The sequence below is a fragment of the Erythrolamprus reginae genome, chromosome 7 (assembly GCF_031021105.1).
Source record: "Erythrolamprus reginae isolate rEryReg1 chromosome 7, rEryReg1.hap1, whole genome shotgun sequence".
In the NCBI taxonomy this organism is placed as follows: Eukaryota; Metazoa; Chordata; class Lepidosauria; order Squamata; family Dipsadidae; genus Erythrolamprus; species Erythrolamprus reginae.
Window position 1 is genome coordinate 24328597 of NC_091956.1, and position 15619 is coordinate 24344215.

Here is a 15619-nt window from a genome sequence, read left to right on the forward strand (position 1 = left end):
AAATTAAAATCTGTTCCAAATTGTTCGACTTTAGAAGGCAAACGTTTTGTAACGCACAGCCTGTTTTTATTTCTGGGTTGGAATGCCATCGTGCAAATGCTTTTTTTGTTTGCATTGGCAATGCCTATTCATTAAATACAAATATTAAGAAAGCTGTAACTTAGCTCTAGCTCATCCTATTGTTGATATGCTACCCAGTAAAATTTCCACAGAGCAGACCAAGCTGATCTAAGGTCCTGCCAGAAATATCGTGGTTACTACCGTGTTTCCCCGAAAGTAAGACAGTGTCTTACTTTCTTTTTACCCCCAAAAGCCCCACTACGTCTTACTTTCGGGGTATGTCTTACATTGGAAAAAAATTGAAAGGGTCGCGTTCCCGAAGGCATCTCCCCAGAGTCCAGAAGGGCAGCCGCGGGACAGGAGCCTCGTGAGCCCTTTTCCAAGTTCAACCTCAGGGCTCCAAGCGGCGTGCACGCGTGGAGCCACAGACGCGTGTCGGGGAAGCGTGTGTCTGGAGGGGAGGAGCCGCTCTGCGCAGTTGGCCAGCCCTACCTGCCTGCCGGAAAGGAGGCGGGCGAAGGAGGACGCAGCTCCGGCCGCTCACCTCGGAGCTGGTCGGCCTCGCTGGCCGCTTGCAGCCGAGCCTCGGCAGGACTCGGTTGCTGGGACGAGCGCCTTCGCTGCAAGCCGCCGCCCGCTCGGCTCGCTTCGGACCAGCGCCGTCCTTCGCTTTGCCAAGCCGGGGAAGAGCTTGGAAGCGACGTCATCGGGCTCCCCCCCCCGGCAATACCCCTGTGTTTCCCCGAAAGTAAGACATATGTCTTACTTTCGGGGTACGGCTTATATTAGCCGACCCCCCTGAAACCCCCGATACGTCTTACAATCGGGGGTGTCTTACTATCGGGGAAACAGGGTAGATGGAATTTCCCCAGCCTTAAAACAGATATGTGTTCTTTTTTCAATCGCTCAGAAATATGATCACCGCATACAGAGGCATATATTATTAATATCACTATTCTTACGCTAGAGTTTGTTCAGCGTAACTTTAGTTCCCATTAAAAATAATAACTCAAATTGTTCAAAATGAAATGGCACAGAGACCTAATTCATGCTTGTCACATGTTGGCTGTTTGTTTCATTTATTTATTTGCCGCTTTTATTATTTTCTAAGTACTGTAACTGAGAAGTAGGTTGGGCTGATAAAGGGCGACTTTAAAGTCACCCACACAGCTTTCATGCCTAAAATGGGATTAGAACTCATAGTCTTCTGGTTTCTGGCCTGATGCCTTAACCACTAGACCTGTATCACCCTCTTATAAGTGAAATAACTTTCACAAAATGGATGGGGTACAAACTCAATTGTCCAATGATTAAAAACCACTGCCAAGCACACGCATAAGCTAACTGATAAAGAGTTTTGAAATGGCAGCAGTAAATTATTACACATATAACAGACCTAACAGTGCAGAATAGCAAGTTCTGAGTGAGCACTCAATGTAAATGTACATCTCCTGTAAAAAGGCTCAAGAAACACCCCAACGTAAATGATAGAAAAAAACAGAGGAGTAAATAAGAGTTAAAATTACTGCTACCTAAAATGTGTGACGGCATATAGCATTAAAAAGCAAGACAAGGGAACATGGATTATATTACATTATATACCAGGGCAGACCCCCCCTCTACAATATTTCATCTAATTCTGCATTGTTCTTGGCTCAGCTTACCATCTTTTTTTGAAATACAAGATGCAACTTTTTTCCTTCTAAAAGAGGCTGAAACTTTGGGTGTGTCTTATATTCCAAATGTAGCTTTTTCAAAGCTTTTTCCCCCAGCCCTAACGAGGTGCTAACAATCCCCCCCTTCCTGCTGGCTTGCAGGGTTATTTTCATTGCTACTCCCTCTGAAAAAGGTTTTTTCAGCCCTAATGAGGTGTTAACGGTCTTCCGGCTTGCATTGCTACTCCCTCCAAATATTTTTTTTCCCAATCCTAAGTCTTTGAAGGCTTGTTTTCATTGCTAGTCCCTCCAAAGATTTTTTTTCAGTCCTAACCAGGGGATAAAAGAATGTGCTGAAGCTGACCGAACTAAGGGTGCTAGCCAGGTGAAGACCTGGTAGGTAGATTCCCCCACCCCCACCCCATTTTCCTCCCCAAAAACTAAGGTGCGTCTTATTGGTGCATTTTAGACTCCAAAAAATATGGTACTTTCAGCCAGATTCAATCCCATTTGGTAACTCTCTGCTTTATTCCCACTACATACAAATAAACTAAAATTAACATGTAACTGCTGTTAAAATATTATTTCACTGAAAGAGGAGTAGATCCTTGGAACAAACTTCCAGCAGACGTGGTTGGTAAATCCACAGTAACTGAATTTAAACATGCCTGGGATAAACATATATCCATTGTAAGATAAAATACAGGAAATAGTATAAGGGCAGACTAGATGGACCATGAGGTCTTTTTCTGCCGTCAGTCTTCTATGTTTCTATGTTTCTAATTGGCTACCCAACAATCATGGTTAGAAATCCTGCACACATTTTCATCACTCAAAGTAGCAGCAATATATTGTAATCGCAAAGGACAAATTACCTCAGAAGCTTTCCGTTTCATTTCTTTGCATACCGCATCACACTCTAAGGAACACTGACCTTCACGAACGTCACTGCACAGAAGTTCCTAGGAGAACAATTGGATTTTAAAAAAATAAAAATTCTGACTATAACGTTATTTACTACAAACAAGGAAGGTTCAGAACAAACTATTTTATTCTCCCAACCAACAAAAGTACACTTGTAACTATTTTCTTATATTTCATGTTTCTAAACTGTCCAAAGAGATTCTAAGTTGCTGCAAGTTATTTGATTAAAAACGGAGAGAGGGAGTGGAAGGAATTTTATTGCACTCATCTGCTAGCTGGATGAATACCACAACTTCCCTTCTTTTTACATCCCACATCCTTCTGAAGTGCAAAATTTGGGAAGGAGGAGAGGACAGAATAAAGGGAATTGAAGACCTACCCACTTGTCTGCTATATTGTTAGATAACATACGTCTTGTAACTAGTAGAACCCACGAAAGTAAGAAATAATTAATAATAAACATACAAGAATCGCTGGGGGGGGATGGGGATATTAAAGATGTCTCCCAAGCATTAAAGGGCCTAACCTTACAAAAAGAGAATGGCAAACAAGTTAATACAGAAAAGTGTATAGTGCACAACGAAGTCACACATAGGGGTGTCTGCAACAGGGGTGAAATCTACTTACTTCCTCTACTGGTTTGGACGCATGCGTGCCATCGTCACGCCCAATTTTTGACCCTCTGCACATGAGCAGAAGGCTTTGTGCATGCGCAGAGGGTTAATCAGAAAGCAACAACGACGGGGTGGGTGGGCAGAGCTCAGTGAAAGGCTCCTTGCGGCTGGCACTACTGGAATGCTCCCGGTGAGCGGTGCGCACGTATCCAATGGGCACGCGCATGTATGTCAGTGTAAAATTCGGTTTCTGTGCATGTGCCGGAAGTGAAATCTTGCGTGAGGACACGTATGTGCAAGATTTTACTTCCGCCACATGTACAGAAGCTGAATCTTGCGCCAATGCACACACATGCCCGCCGGTCAGCTGGAGCTGCACGCACAGCTCAAATTTCACTATCGGGATGCTGTATTGCCCCGTACTGGCCGCAACCCACTACTGGCAAAGTATTATGCTGCCACTGCTACAAATTCACCAAACCATGTGCCCGTTGCAGGATTTCACCACCGATCTGCAGGATTTGTTTAAAAAAAAAACCAAGGTGGGTGGCTGCAATCAGAGCTCCGTTTGTTTTGCATGCAATGTTAATATTTTTCAAAGTTAATTCAAGTGGAAAGATCAATATTGTAATTCTCTTTCAGAAATTATCTATTAAAGATTGTTTGCCATACTAACTCCTGAAAAATATATCTGCCAATTTATATCTTGCTATATTTTAGTCTCAAAATAAATTAAAATTCAGAAATTTACTTCCTACCGTTACTCATATCATATTAATGCAAAATGGCCATCACCACTGTTATGTTTAATTTAATTATGGCATCCATCCCTCTCATATTATCTGGCTTTAATTTTATTTCTTGTTGCTGTGGTTGTTATTTAATTTATTTTGTGCTAAATATATTTTTATGCTCACTACGTGGCAATTGTCTGGCAAATAATTAATATTACATTACAACCCATCCATCCCAACCCATATAACAGTGACCTTTTTTCCCGCGGGTGCCAAAATCGTGTGCACACACGCTATCACATCTGCATGAGTGCCCACACCCATAATTCAATGCCTGGGGAGGGCAAAAACTGCCTCCTCTGGCCCTCTGAAGGCTAGAAAGAGCTCATTTACCAACTTCTGGTGGGCCCAGTAGGCCTGTTTTTCACCGTCCCTAGGCTCCAGAGGCTTCCTGGACTTGCCCTCCCCTACCCTCCAGGGCCCCTCCAGAAGCCGAAAACACCCTCCCAGAGCCTCTGTGTAAGCCGAAAATCAGCTGGCCAGTCCTCACATGTTTGTGGAGCTGAGCTAGGGCAACAGTTTGCATGCCGGGAGATATGGCTCTGAGTGTCGCCTGTGGCACCCGTGCCATAGGTTCGCCACCACTGCCATCTGTCAGGATCATGCCTACCTGAGAGAATATTGCAAATTGCAGAGAGAATTGTATAACTTTAACAATGTAAAACTGCCTAGTCATTGTGAATATGCAAATTGTAATGTAACCTGACTGGCTGACAAAAGTACATAATGCACCTTTGCATAGGTGTGGCCTGTGGGTTGGCTTGAAGGTATTGTGGCTTAGTATGGTTTACAGTGGCTTGTAAATTAGGTCATTTGTGGTGACTGAAGAATTGTAGCTAAATATTGTAACTGAGAATTGTGAGTACTTTGTATATTAACCATTAGAGAGCTATAATGTAAATAGTTAGTGTAGGTTTGCTACGAAAGAAAGAAATATTTTCTTAAGAAACTCTGCAGTACGTTCTTCAATTATCTTCAAGATAAAGGTTCCTGATATCCTGGTCTAAGGCAGGGTGGTTAGCTGCTGTGGCTATCTGGGTGGGTTAGCTTCTGCAAAACGTTACTCCAACACCATATAACATAAACTAACTTTTTACTAGGAATTGAACATCCTATTTCATTCATGTCACTTAGTAATAATGTATGAAATTAAGTTAAGCATCACTGGCATTTAATTGGATTGTTTTAGACGGATATTCAACACACATTAAGAGCTTATAAAATTTCCCGCAATGAATTCCTAATTTACAGGATCAAATCTCGGTCGGTCACTGGAATCAGAGGCTTTGTCTTCTGAGTTTTGGGACTCAATGCTGGAGCCTGTCTTCAGGGAACTTCTCTCTAGCAGAATGTGAATTGAATTAAATTCAGACTAAATTAAATTCAGACTAAATTAAATTCAATATTCAAAACACATGCATGATATTTATATTATGAATATTAATACAGGACACTAGTTTATGACATATGCCTCTGCTTGACTCTCAGAAGTGTGCTGCCTGGCTAATATCAGACTATCCTATTAGCATAATTAATAGCGTTCAAGGAAGAAAAACATACAATTTTTAATGGGTAATTAGACTGATAATAAATTGATGCCTGTCAAGAAATGGAATTTAACCTTCTGCCTTTCTTTCTCTATCTGGTTAATGTGTCATCACCAGAGGTAGGTTCCGGCCAGTTCGGACTATAGAACCATTACTAACTTGGCAGCCTGGGTCGCTGAAACCGGCAGTGACACAGGCCTGCAATGCCCCTGAGCTGGTTCTCTTGGTGGTGCCTATTTTTGCTTCTGCACATGCACAGCAGCTTTTTTTAAAGTACTGTGCATGCGCAGAGGGTCGTTTCTGGGAAGGGATGCAAATGCGCAAAAGTGCACCATCTCAATGCAAATCAGTGGGAAGGTAAGTAGAATCCACTCCTGTGTCATGCTGAGTATTAACAGCCCCAGAGACATTCTAAGTCATTCAGAGTTATGCAGTAATTAAATAGTTAACAGTGTGTGTTGTATTAGCTCCACCCATTATGATGTAAAATCCTGCCACATCATACATGCATCATTTCCTTCTTGTTAAGATCCTCCATATTCCTTTGTTCTATTCTCTGTTAGGTTTCAATGATGTAGCACGCATCTCAGATGCCTCTAACAGGCATTAATTATATTTTCTTATTTTCATAATAAAAGTAACTTTGTTTGAAAGCTGATTCTCTATTTTAATCCATCGACTCTCAGAAATGATTTATTATGGTCCACGGGGGCTATAATTTATCTCTATTTCTGTCATGGTAGCAGAGGATGGTTTTGATTCATCGACCTCTAAAAAAAAAGGTCACTGTTATATGGGTTGGGATGGATGGGTTGTAATGTAATATTAATTATTTGCCAGACAATTGCCACGTAGTGAGCATAACAATATATTTAGTACAAAATAATATATATTTAGTACAAAATAAATTAAATAACAACCACAGCAACAAGAAATAAAATTAAAGCCAGATAATATGAGAGGGATGGATGCCATAACTAAATTAAACATAACAGTGGTGATGGCCATTTTGAATTAATATGATATGAGTAATGGTAGGAAGCAAATTTCTGAATTTTAATTTATGTTGAGACTAAAATATAGCAAGATATAAATTGGCAGATATATTTTTCAGGAGTTAGTATGGCAAACAATTTTTAGATTGGTCATCACCAATCTAAAAAAAATCACACCCAGCCATATACAAGTGATTACATGGAAAAATTAACCATATCTAAATTGTTCCACATTAATTATGCCATAAATATCCTAGGCAGGGCTTAAATAATTTCTATTGCCACTATTTTCAACTGCATCTATAATATTTTATCTAAGTCTTGTACAAAGCAGCCAAACAAATACAAAGAGGTGAAAGAAAAGAGTTTGTAAATTTTTTTCTAATTAAGGATGATTTTAAGAATGAAAAAATAAAAAGCACACATGTGGGTTTAAAAACAAAACAAAACACCACAGTAAGACCCGTCTTGTAATTTGTTCTCAATAAGTGTATAAACTCATAGTTGGGTGGCATACAAATTTAATAAAATTGTTATTAAATTGCAAAATGTTAATCAATAATACTATTGTGTTTTTATTACAGATCTAAAATATAGTAATTTATATTATTTAATTTATACAATGTTCTGCCTGGCTTCCGGGCGACCCAAAACGAGGCAATAATACAAACAAACACACACACACACACACACACACACACACACACACACACACAGGCTTAGGAAAAAGCAAAAAGTTTCTTTATGTACAAAGGGCTGCAAACCTCAGCGACTGCAAGAGCAATGCTAGTTTATTAGTCCAAGAGGTCAGAGTTAATCACTCAAGCCAGTAACAGAAATCTTTCTGGCTTACGTCAGCCAATTACTCACTGCTCAAGTGTCAGAATGTTCAAAGATGTCCAAAGGCAAAACGAAACCATGATGCATCAATGTCTCTCCCCAAAACTGAATGATAAGTTCCCACAATGTCTATTGCAAACCCTTCCCTTTTTAACTCTGCGGCAGCATCTTTGATTTCTGACAGCTGTGACTCAGAATCTGTTTCTGCATCTGCGCAGCTGCTCCTGGCATCCCAGCATTCTCCTGGCCCTGACATTTAGAATAGGATCATTCATCATTTCCTCCCCGTCTGACTCAGATGAGACTCTGGCTGGAGATCTGACTGGCTCTGCTGCCCTCTCTAGCCCCTTCATCATCCCTTTCTCCTTCTTTTTCACTGTCTGACTCCTCATCAAACCAGACAGGTCTTTTGTGATCTAACGTCCCCAGCTCCTCTGAATCAAAATCAGTGGCCAGAGAAGCTGACCTGGAGCCAACCACAACATACAATGTACACTGCTCAAAAAAATAAAGGGAACACTTAAACAACACAATATAATTCCAAGTAAATCAAACTTCTGTGAAATCAAACTGTCCACTTAGGAAGCAACAATGATTGACAATCAATTCCACATGCTGTTGTGCACATTCAACTTTGTACAGAACAAAGTATTCAATGAGAATATTTCATTCATTCAGATCCAGGATGTGTTATTTGAGTGTTCCCTTTATTTTTTTTTGAGCAGTATATATTTGTATGCTATTTCTGCTTTTATTATCTACAACATAGCTTTATTATGAATTAGAATTGAATGAACAAAACTAATAATACAATAAAATATTTATATTATTATGATGAACTATTTTTTTAAAAACGGAAAAGCAGTTATCAAGTAGTGCTTGATTTACAACAGTTAATTTAGTGATGATTTAAAGTTACAACGGCATTGAAAAAAGTGACTTATGACCATTTTTCACCTGTAGCATCCCCGTGGTCACATGATCAAAACCCAGTTGCTTGGCAACTGATTCATATTTATGAGGGTTACAATGTCCTGGGGTCATGTGATCACCTTTTTGTGACTTACTGACAAACAAAGTCAAGGGGAAAACCAGATTCACTCAACAACCGTGTTTCTAATTTAACAACTACAGTCATTCACTTATTTATTTATTTTGTTGGATTTCTAAACCGCCCAACACCTAGCAGACTCATAGCGGACTTAACAAATGTGACAAGAAAAGCCGTATAAAATGTGGCAAAACTCACTCATGAATTTCTCACTTCACATACATTTTGGGCTCAATTCTGGTTGTAAGTTGAGGACAACCTGTAGTAAATCATGAGCTGAGTTCTCCTCATGGAACAAGGCTTCCCTGTATGACTTCTTAAAATTGCTTCAGAAATCCCTCAGACATAAATCACATCTCATGAATGAATGCATACAAAATACAATAACCTTGTTTCTGATATAGTTTACGGTTTACCTCATTAATATAGCTTACCTTTTTGAGTCTCTTACAGGGACAACGGATTTTAACTTTCTGATTGCAATTCTGACAACACTCCCCTAGGTGACATATCTCTTTACATCGATGACCACAAGGTAGCTGTAATGTCAGAGAGACAGATATGTGTCTGGCACAAAGAATAAACGTTCGGTTTTGCTTACTTGCATTTCTTGGTTATTATTATACAGTGATACCTTGTCTTACAAATTTAATTGGTTCCAGAACGAGGTTCTTAAGGTGAAACGTTTGTAAGACGAAACAATGTTTCCCATAGGAATCAATGGAAAAGCGATTAATGTGTGCAAGCCCAAAACTCACCCCTTTTGCCAGCCAAAGCGCCCGTTTTTGCGCTGCTGTGATTCCCCTGAGGCTCCCCTCCATGGGAAACCCCACCTCCGGACTTCTGTGTTTTTGCAATGCTGCAGGGGAATCCCAGCATCGTAAAAATGAGCGCTTTTCTGGCAATGGAAGTCTGGAGGTGAGGTTTCCCAGCGAAGGGAGCCTCAGTGAAATTGCAGCATCACAAAAACACCGAAGTCCTTGAAACCCCACCTCCAGACCTCTGTGTTTTTGCAATGCTGCGATTTCACTGAGGCTCCCCTTGTTGGGAAACCCCACCTCCGGACTTCCGTTGCCAGTGAAGCGCCTGTTTTTGAGCTGCTGCGATTCCCCTGCAGCATCACAAAAACACGGAAGTCCGGAGATGGGGTTTCCCATGGATGGGAGCCTCAGGGGAATCCCAGCAGCACAAAAACAGGCGCTTCGCTGGCAACGGAAGTCCGGAGGCGGGACATCCCAGCGGCAACAGTGGGTTTGTAAGGTGAAAATAGTTTGTAAGAAGAGGCAAAAAAATCTTAACCCCGGGTTTATATCACTGTACTTAGATTTCTTGTACTTTGAGCCAAGGATGTGAAGACATTTTCTATACAATTCATTTTCATGCAAAATTCTTTCCAGGCTGATACCAAGACAATGATGTAGATTAATCCATGTAGTTACCAGATGTTAAACGTTACTTCAGAATTTAGGATTCAAATAACGATATGCCTGTTATGACTACTTCCATGTTTCTCCAAAAACATGACCCACTCCAGTAATGGGTTCCTACTGGAATGGTAAAGGACACTGTCTGCACTGGTAGTAAAAGTTGAGCTGCGCGCGCAGCTTTGGGTGTCCGATGTGCGCATGCATAGGAAGCAAAATCTCGTGAGGGGATGCGCATATGAGATATCAGTGATTTTTTTTTTGCTTCTGTTCATGCGCAGAAGCAAAAGAATAACCAAAATCTTTCTCTTGCATATCCCCATGCACAGAAGCAAAAACTCTTTGGGATGCATGTACACACAAGTTGGACACCCAATGTTGCGCGTATAGCGCAGTAGGAGCAATCCGTCTCTGACCCACTCCAAGAAGAAGCCCAACTCTAATTTCTGGGGGGTAGATCTTGTTGTGAGTGATCCTTATCCACCTCATGTCATGCCTGATTCTGAAGAAGATGAGCCAGGCCCCTCTGGGTACCCTGGGCCAGGGGGGCTGCCAGAGGAAGCTGAGAGTGAGGCAGACAGTGACTGGGGAGAGCCTGAGAGGGCTGATGTGACAATGGGAGATTGGTCTCAGTCAGACAGTGAGGAAGACATATTAGTGGAAAATAGTTGGATTACTCCATGCTATAGAACAGAGGTCCCCAACTGCCGGTCCGCGGACCAGGACCGGGCCGTTGGGGTTTTTCAGCCGGTCCGCGGCACCGCTGACAGCTAGCTTTGGCTGCCGGGGGGGCGGGGAGGATTAAATCCTCCCCCCCTCCAGGAGCAGCAAAAGCCTAAGCGGCGGGGTGCATTTCGGCAATGCTTTCCCTCCGCGGTGGGGGGTGCAGGGCAGGCGCAGGCAGCCCCAGGAGACGCCGCCGCTATCCGGGCGCGGCGAAAGCGAGTCGGTCGAAAGGCTGCCCGGGTCGCGCCTGCGGTCGTCTTCGCGCTCCCATCGCGCAACAAGTGCGGGCTTGTTGTGGCTGCCGCGCGCCGCTTTGCCTCCCTCTGCTGCGAGCCTTCGGGGCTCCGGGGCGGCGCGGCTGGCGGGAGGGCAGCTTCCAGCGGGACGTTGATGGGTCTTGGAAAGCTTTCTCGTGGCGGTGGCTCTGGCGTGGCTGCAGAGCGTTGGTGGGAGCGGGAACTCCGTCGGATCGCCCGAACTCCAAAGCCTCAGCGAGATTTGGCTGCCGGGGGGGCGGGGAGGATTAAATCCTCCCCCCCTCCAGGAGCAGCAAAAGCCTAAGCGGCGGGGTGCGCCCTTTGCATTTCGGCATTGGCGCTCTCTCCTCCAGGAGCAGCAAAAGCCTCAGCGACTGATCGCGTCGTTTGCCTTTCTGCTCCATCGCTGAGGCTTTTGCTGCTCGTGGAGGGGAGAGCGCCAATGCCGAAATGCAAAGGGCGCACCCCGCCGCTTAGGCTTTTGCTGCTCGTGGAGGGGGGGTTGGCGGTGCCGATACCAAATGCTTTCCCTCCGCGGTGGGGGGTGCAGGGCAGGCGCAGGCAGCCCCAGGAGACAAAGAGTGAATGAGAGAAAGGAAAGAGAGAGAAAGGGAGGGAGAGAAAGGAGTGAGAGATAGAAAGGATAGAGAGTAAGAGGGAATGAGAGAAAGGAAAGAGAGAGAAAGGGAGAGAGAGAAGGAAAGAGTGAGAGATAGAAAGGATAGAAAGAGGGAATGAGAGAAAGGAAAGAGAGAAAGGGAGGGAGAGAAGGAAAGAGTGAGAGATAGAAAGGATAGAAAGAGGGAATGAGAGAAAGGAAAGAGAGAAAGGGAGGGAGAGAAGGAAAGAGTGAGAGATAGAAAGGATAGAAAGAGGGAATGAGAGAAAGGAAAGAGAGAGAAAGGGAGAGAGAGAAGGAAAGAGTGAGAGATAGAAAGGATAGAAAGAGGGAATGAGAGAAAGGAAAGAGAGAAAGGGAGGGAGAGAAGGAAAGAGTGAGAGATAGAAAGGATAGAAAGAGGGAATGAGAGAAAGGAAAGAGAGAGAAAGGGAGGGAGAGAAGGAAAGAGTGAGAGATAGAAAGGATAGAAAGAGGGAATGAGAGAAAGAGGAAATGAAGGAAATGAACCCCACCCCCATATGACCAAAGCGCCCCCCCCCACCGGGCCATGGAAAACTGGTCTAGCTTAATGCCGGTCCCTGGTGCAAAAAAGGTTGGGGACCTCTGCTATAGAAGAATGGCTAGCAGGCGGGAGGAGATACAGAGTAAAAGGTATTAATTCACAGCCTTAGCTAGAAACATAGAAACATAGAAGACTGACGGCAGAAAAAGGCCTCATGGTCTATCTAGTCTGCCCTTATACTATTTCCTGTGTTTTATCTTAGGATGGATATATGTTTATCCCAGGCATGTTTAAATTCAGTTACTGTGGATTTACCAACCACGTCTGCTGGAAGTTTGTTCCAAGGATCTACTACTCTTTCAGTGAAATAATATTTCCTCACGTTGCTTTTGATCTTTCCCCCAACTAACTTCAGATTGTGTCCCCTTGTTCTTGTGTTCACTTTCCTATTAAAAACACTTCCCTCCTGGACTTTATTTAAGCCTTTAACATATTTAAATGTTTTGATCATGTCCCCCTTTTCCTTCTGTCCTCCAGACCAGTGATTTTCAACGTTTTTTGAGCCGCGGCACATTTTTTACATTTACAAAATCCTGGGGCACACCACCAACCAAAATTACACAAAATGAAACCCTAAGACACTCTCCTCTCTTTTTCCATCCCTGTCTCCCCCCTCTTGTGTGTGTGTGTGAGTGAGTGTGTGTGTATACACACTCTTGAACCATTTCCAAAAACAGGTGAGGGCTGGGGTTTTTCTCAGTCTTATTCTTTGGGTGCTCTTTATCATATGCTTTAAATCAAGAGTCACTTCTCTCTCTCTTTTGTTTCTTTCTCTTTCCTCTCATTCTCCGTCTCAATCATTTTCTCATTTCTCTTTTTTCCTCCCCTTTTTGCTCATTTCTCTCTCTCTCCCTTCCTTTCCTTTTCTCTCTCTCTCTTGCTTTCTTTCTCTCTTTCTCTCTCTTTCTTGCTTTCTCTCTCTCTCTTTCTTTCTCTCTCTCTTTTCTTTCTCTCTCTCTTTCTTTCTCTCTTGCTTTCCTTCTTTCTCACTCTCTCTCACTCTCTCTTTCTCTCTCAGCAAAAAGTTGCGAGACCGGAACCTGAGCTTCCTTCTTCGCGGCACACCTGACCATGTCTCGCGGCACACTAGTGTGCCACGGCACACTGGTTGAAAAACACTGCTCCAGACTATACGGATTGAGTTCATGAAGTCTTTCCTGATACGTTTTATGCTTAAGACCTTCCACCATTCTTGTAGCCCCTCTTTGGACCCATTCAATTTTGTCAATATCTTTTTGTAGGTGAGATCTCCAGAACTGAACACAGTACTCCAAATGTGGTCTCACCAGCGCTCTATATAAGGGGATCACAATCTCCCTCTTCCTGCTTGTTATACCTCTAACTATGCAGCCAAGCATCCTACTTGCTTTTCCTACTGCCCGACCACACTGCTCACCCATTTTGAGACTGTCAGAAATCACTACCCCTAAATCCTTCTCTTCTGACATTTTTGAGATGTGATGAAACTTCCAGGCAATATAAAGGAAGGGTGGTGGGAAATGGGGGCGTGGATCCTCAACGTTCGTTCCATGGAAGAGCCGAGAAACTGTGGTGTGCTTGAAAAGAAGTTCTAAAAATCATGATCTCTACATTCTGTGCTGGACTTCTGTGCTAGCAAAAGTATTCGGTGAGCTACTGCCTATATTTTGAGTAATAAAAAATGGGTTATCTAAGGCAGTGTGCCGCGGCACACTAGTGTGCCGTGAGACATGGTCAGGTGTGTCATGGGGAAATTAAACATGGGTCCTCAAGCTACCATTCCTGCCAGGATATCCCTTTTGTGTTCATTGAAACAGAACCAGGTTTCACACTAAGTGAGTATAAATACATTTAGAAACTATATTATTAATATTATTAACTATATTATTAACTGTATGTATAATGTAGTACTGCGTTAGAGTGTCATTTTGTGTCATTTTAGTTGGTGATGTGCCCCAGGATTTTGTAAATGTAAAAAATGTGCCACGGCTCAAAAAAGGTTGAAAATCACTGATTTAAGACAGTGTTTGCCAACCTTGGCAACTTGAAGATATTTGGACTTCAACTCCCAGAATTCCCCAGCCAGCTGGCTGGGGAATTCTGGGAGTTGAAGTCCAAATATCTTCAAGTTGCCAAGGTTGGGAAACACTGATCTAAGGAATGTGATAACGACTGAGTTTGGCGAGCTTCCCAGACCCAGAGTCGAAGCTGGTTTTTTAACGAGATAGAATTCTGCTTCTATGCTACTTTTGAACTATGCATTGCAATCATGTACCCTGCTTGAGTGAAATAAAGAGTGAGTTTAATTTCTAAGAAGTGATTTTCTGGGGATTGGAATTTATCGGAAGCCCACGAACAGAACAGATGTTACCCCACCCTGAAAATAAGCCCGGGGGGTGGGGAGATAGGTATGGCCAGTACAAATGGTGGCATGAGCGCACGGGGTGTGTGTAGGAACTGTCTGGTTTGCAGCTGCAACCTGCTGGCTCCTTAGGGCAGTGCAAATACCGCTTTTGCCTTTCTCTTTCTGAGCATAATGCTTCTGCTTGTTGGGCCGCTCCCCAAAGCTGGCAGCTCCGTGTCCAGCTGCTTTGATTTTTCCCTCTTTTTGGAAGCCTTGCGGGAAGCTTTTTGGCGAGTGAAAGGAAAATGGGGAGGGGGGATTTTCCTGCCTTTCATCTACTGTATTCCTCAAATTCAAGGATGGCAGGTAGCAAATTTCCCCCTCCCCATTTTCCTTCTATTCGCCAAAAGGCCTCAATTCCAAACACTGAAAATTCAAAATGGAGGCGATGGTGCGTCCCACGGTGCGTCCAGCTCGTCGAGTCTGGCCTGCAGCGCCTCAAAAAAACATAAGACCACCTCAAAAATAAGCCCAAGTGCTTATTTTCAATTCTAAAGAAAAATAAGACTAATTTTTCTAAAGAAAAATAACTACGTTTCGTTTTGAATAACAAAAAGTCAATAAACATTGTACTGTGTTTCTCAGAAAATAAGACAAATTTATTTATTTATTATTAGATTTATTATTTATTTATTATTTATTATTAGATCTGAGAAACACGGCACAATTTTTGTTATTCAAAACAAAATGTACTCAGACAACAGGCCTTTCGTAAACTCCTTAAGACCCACCTTTGCCGTCAGGCATGGGGGAACTAAAACACCTCCCCCTTGCCCATGTTGTTCTGTTGATTGATTGACTGTGTGCCTGTTTTTTATATATACTGTTTTTATGAGATTATTAATTTAAATTGTAACTGGATGGGTGGGCATTGGATTTGGTATTGTGTACCGTACTGTTTTTTATTATTGTTGTGAGCCGCCCCGAGTTTGCGGAGAGGGGCGGCATATAAATCCAATAAACCTAAACCTAACCCATATAGATATTGAGTTTTTTTATGTTTATTAAAGAAAAATATATCAATAAAACAAAAATGCTTTTTCCTTTAGGGTTTACCTCCTTGGGACACTGGTTTTTGCAGGAACACAGCTCTTCTTTCTCTTTTGCATCAGCATTTGTGATTTTTCTGAAGAAATAGAAAGCAGTGGTCATTGATTTTTAAAAA

General features: G+C 42.6%; 1 protein-coding gene across 1 annotated transcript in view; it reads right to left on the bottom strand.

Moving 5' to 3' along the window:
* Positions 1-15619, bottom strand: part of NFXL1 (nuclear transcription factor, X-box binding like 1) — an 80267-nt gene that overhangs the window by 8256 nt on the left and 56392 nt on the right. Inside the window, 3 exon segments of the mRNA XM_070757161.1 lie at positions 2591-2677; positions 8915-9019; positions 15511-15580. Of these exon segments, the coding sequence (XP_070613262.1) occupies positions 2591-2677; positions 8915-9019; positions 15511-15580 (262 nt within the window).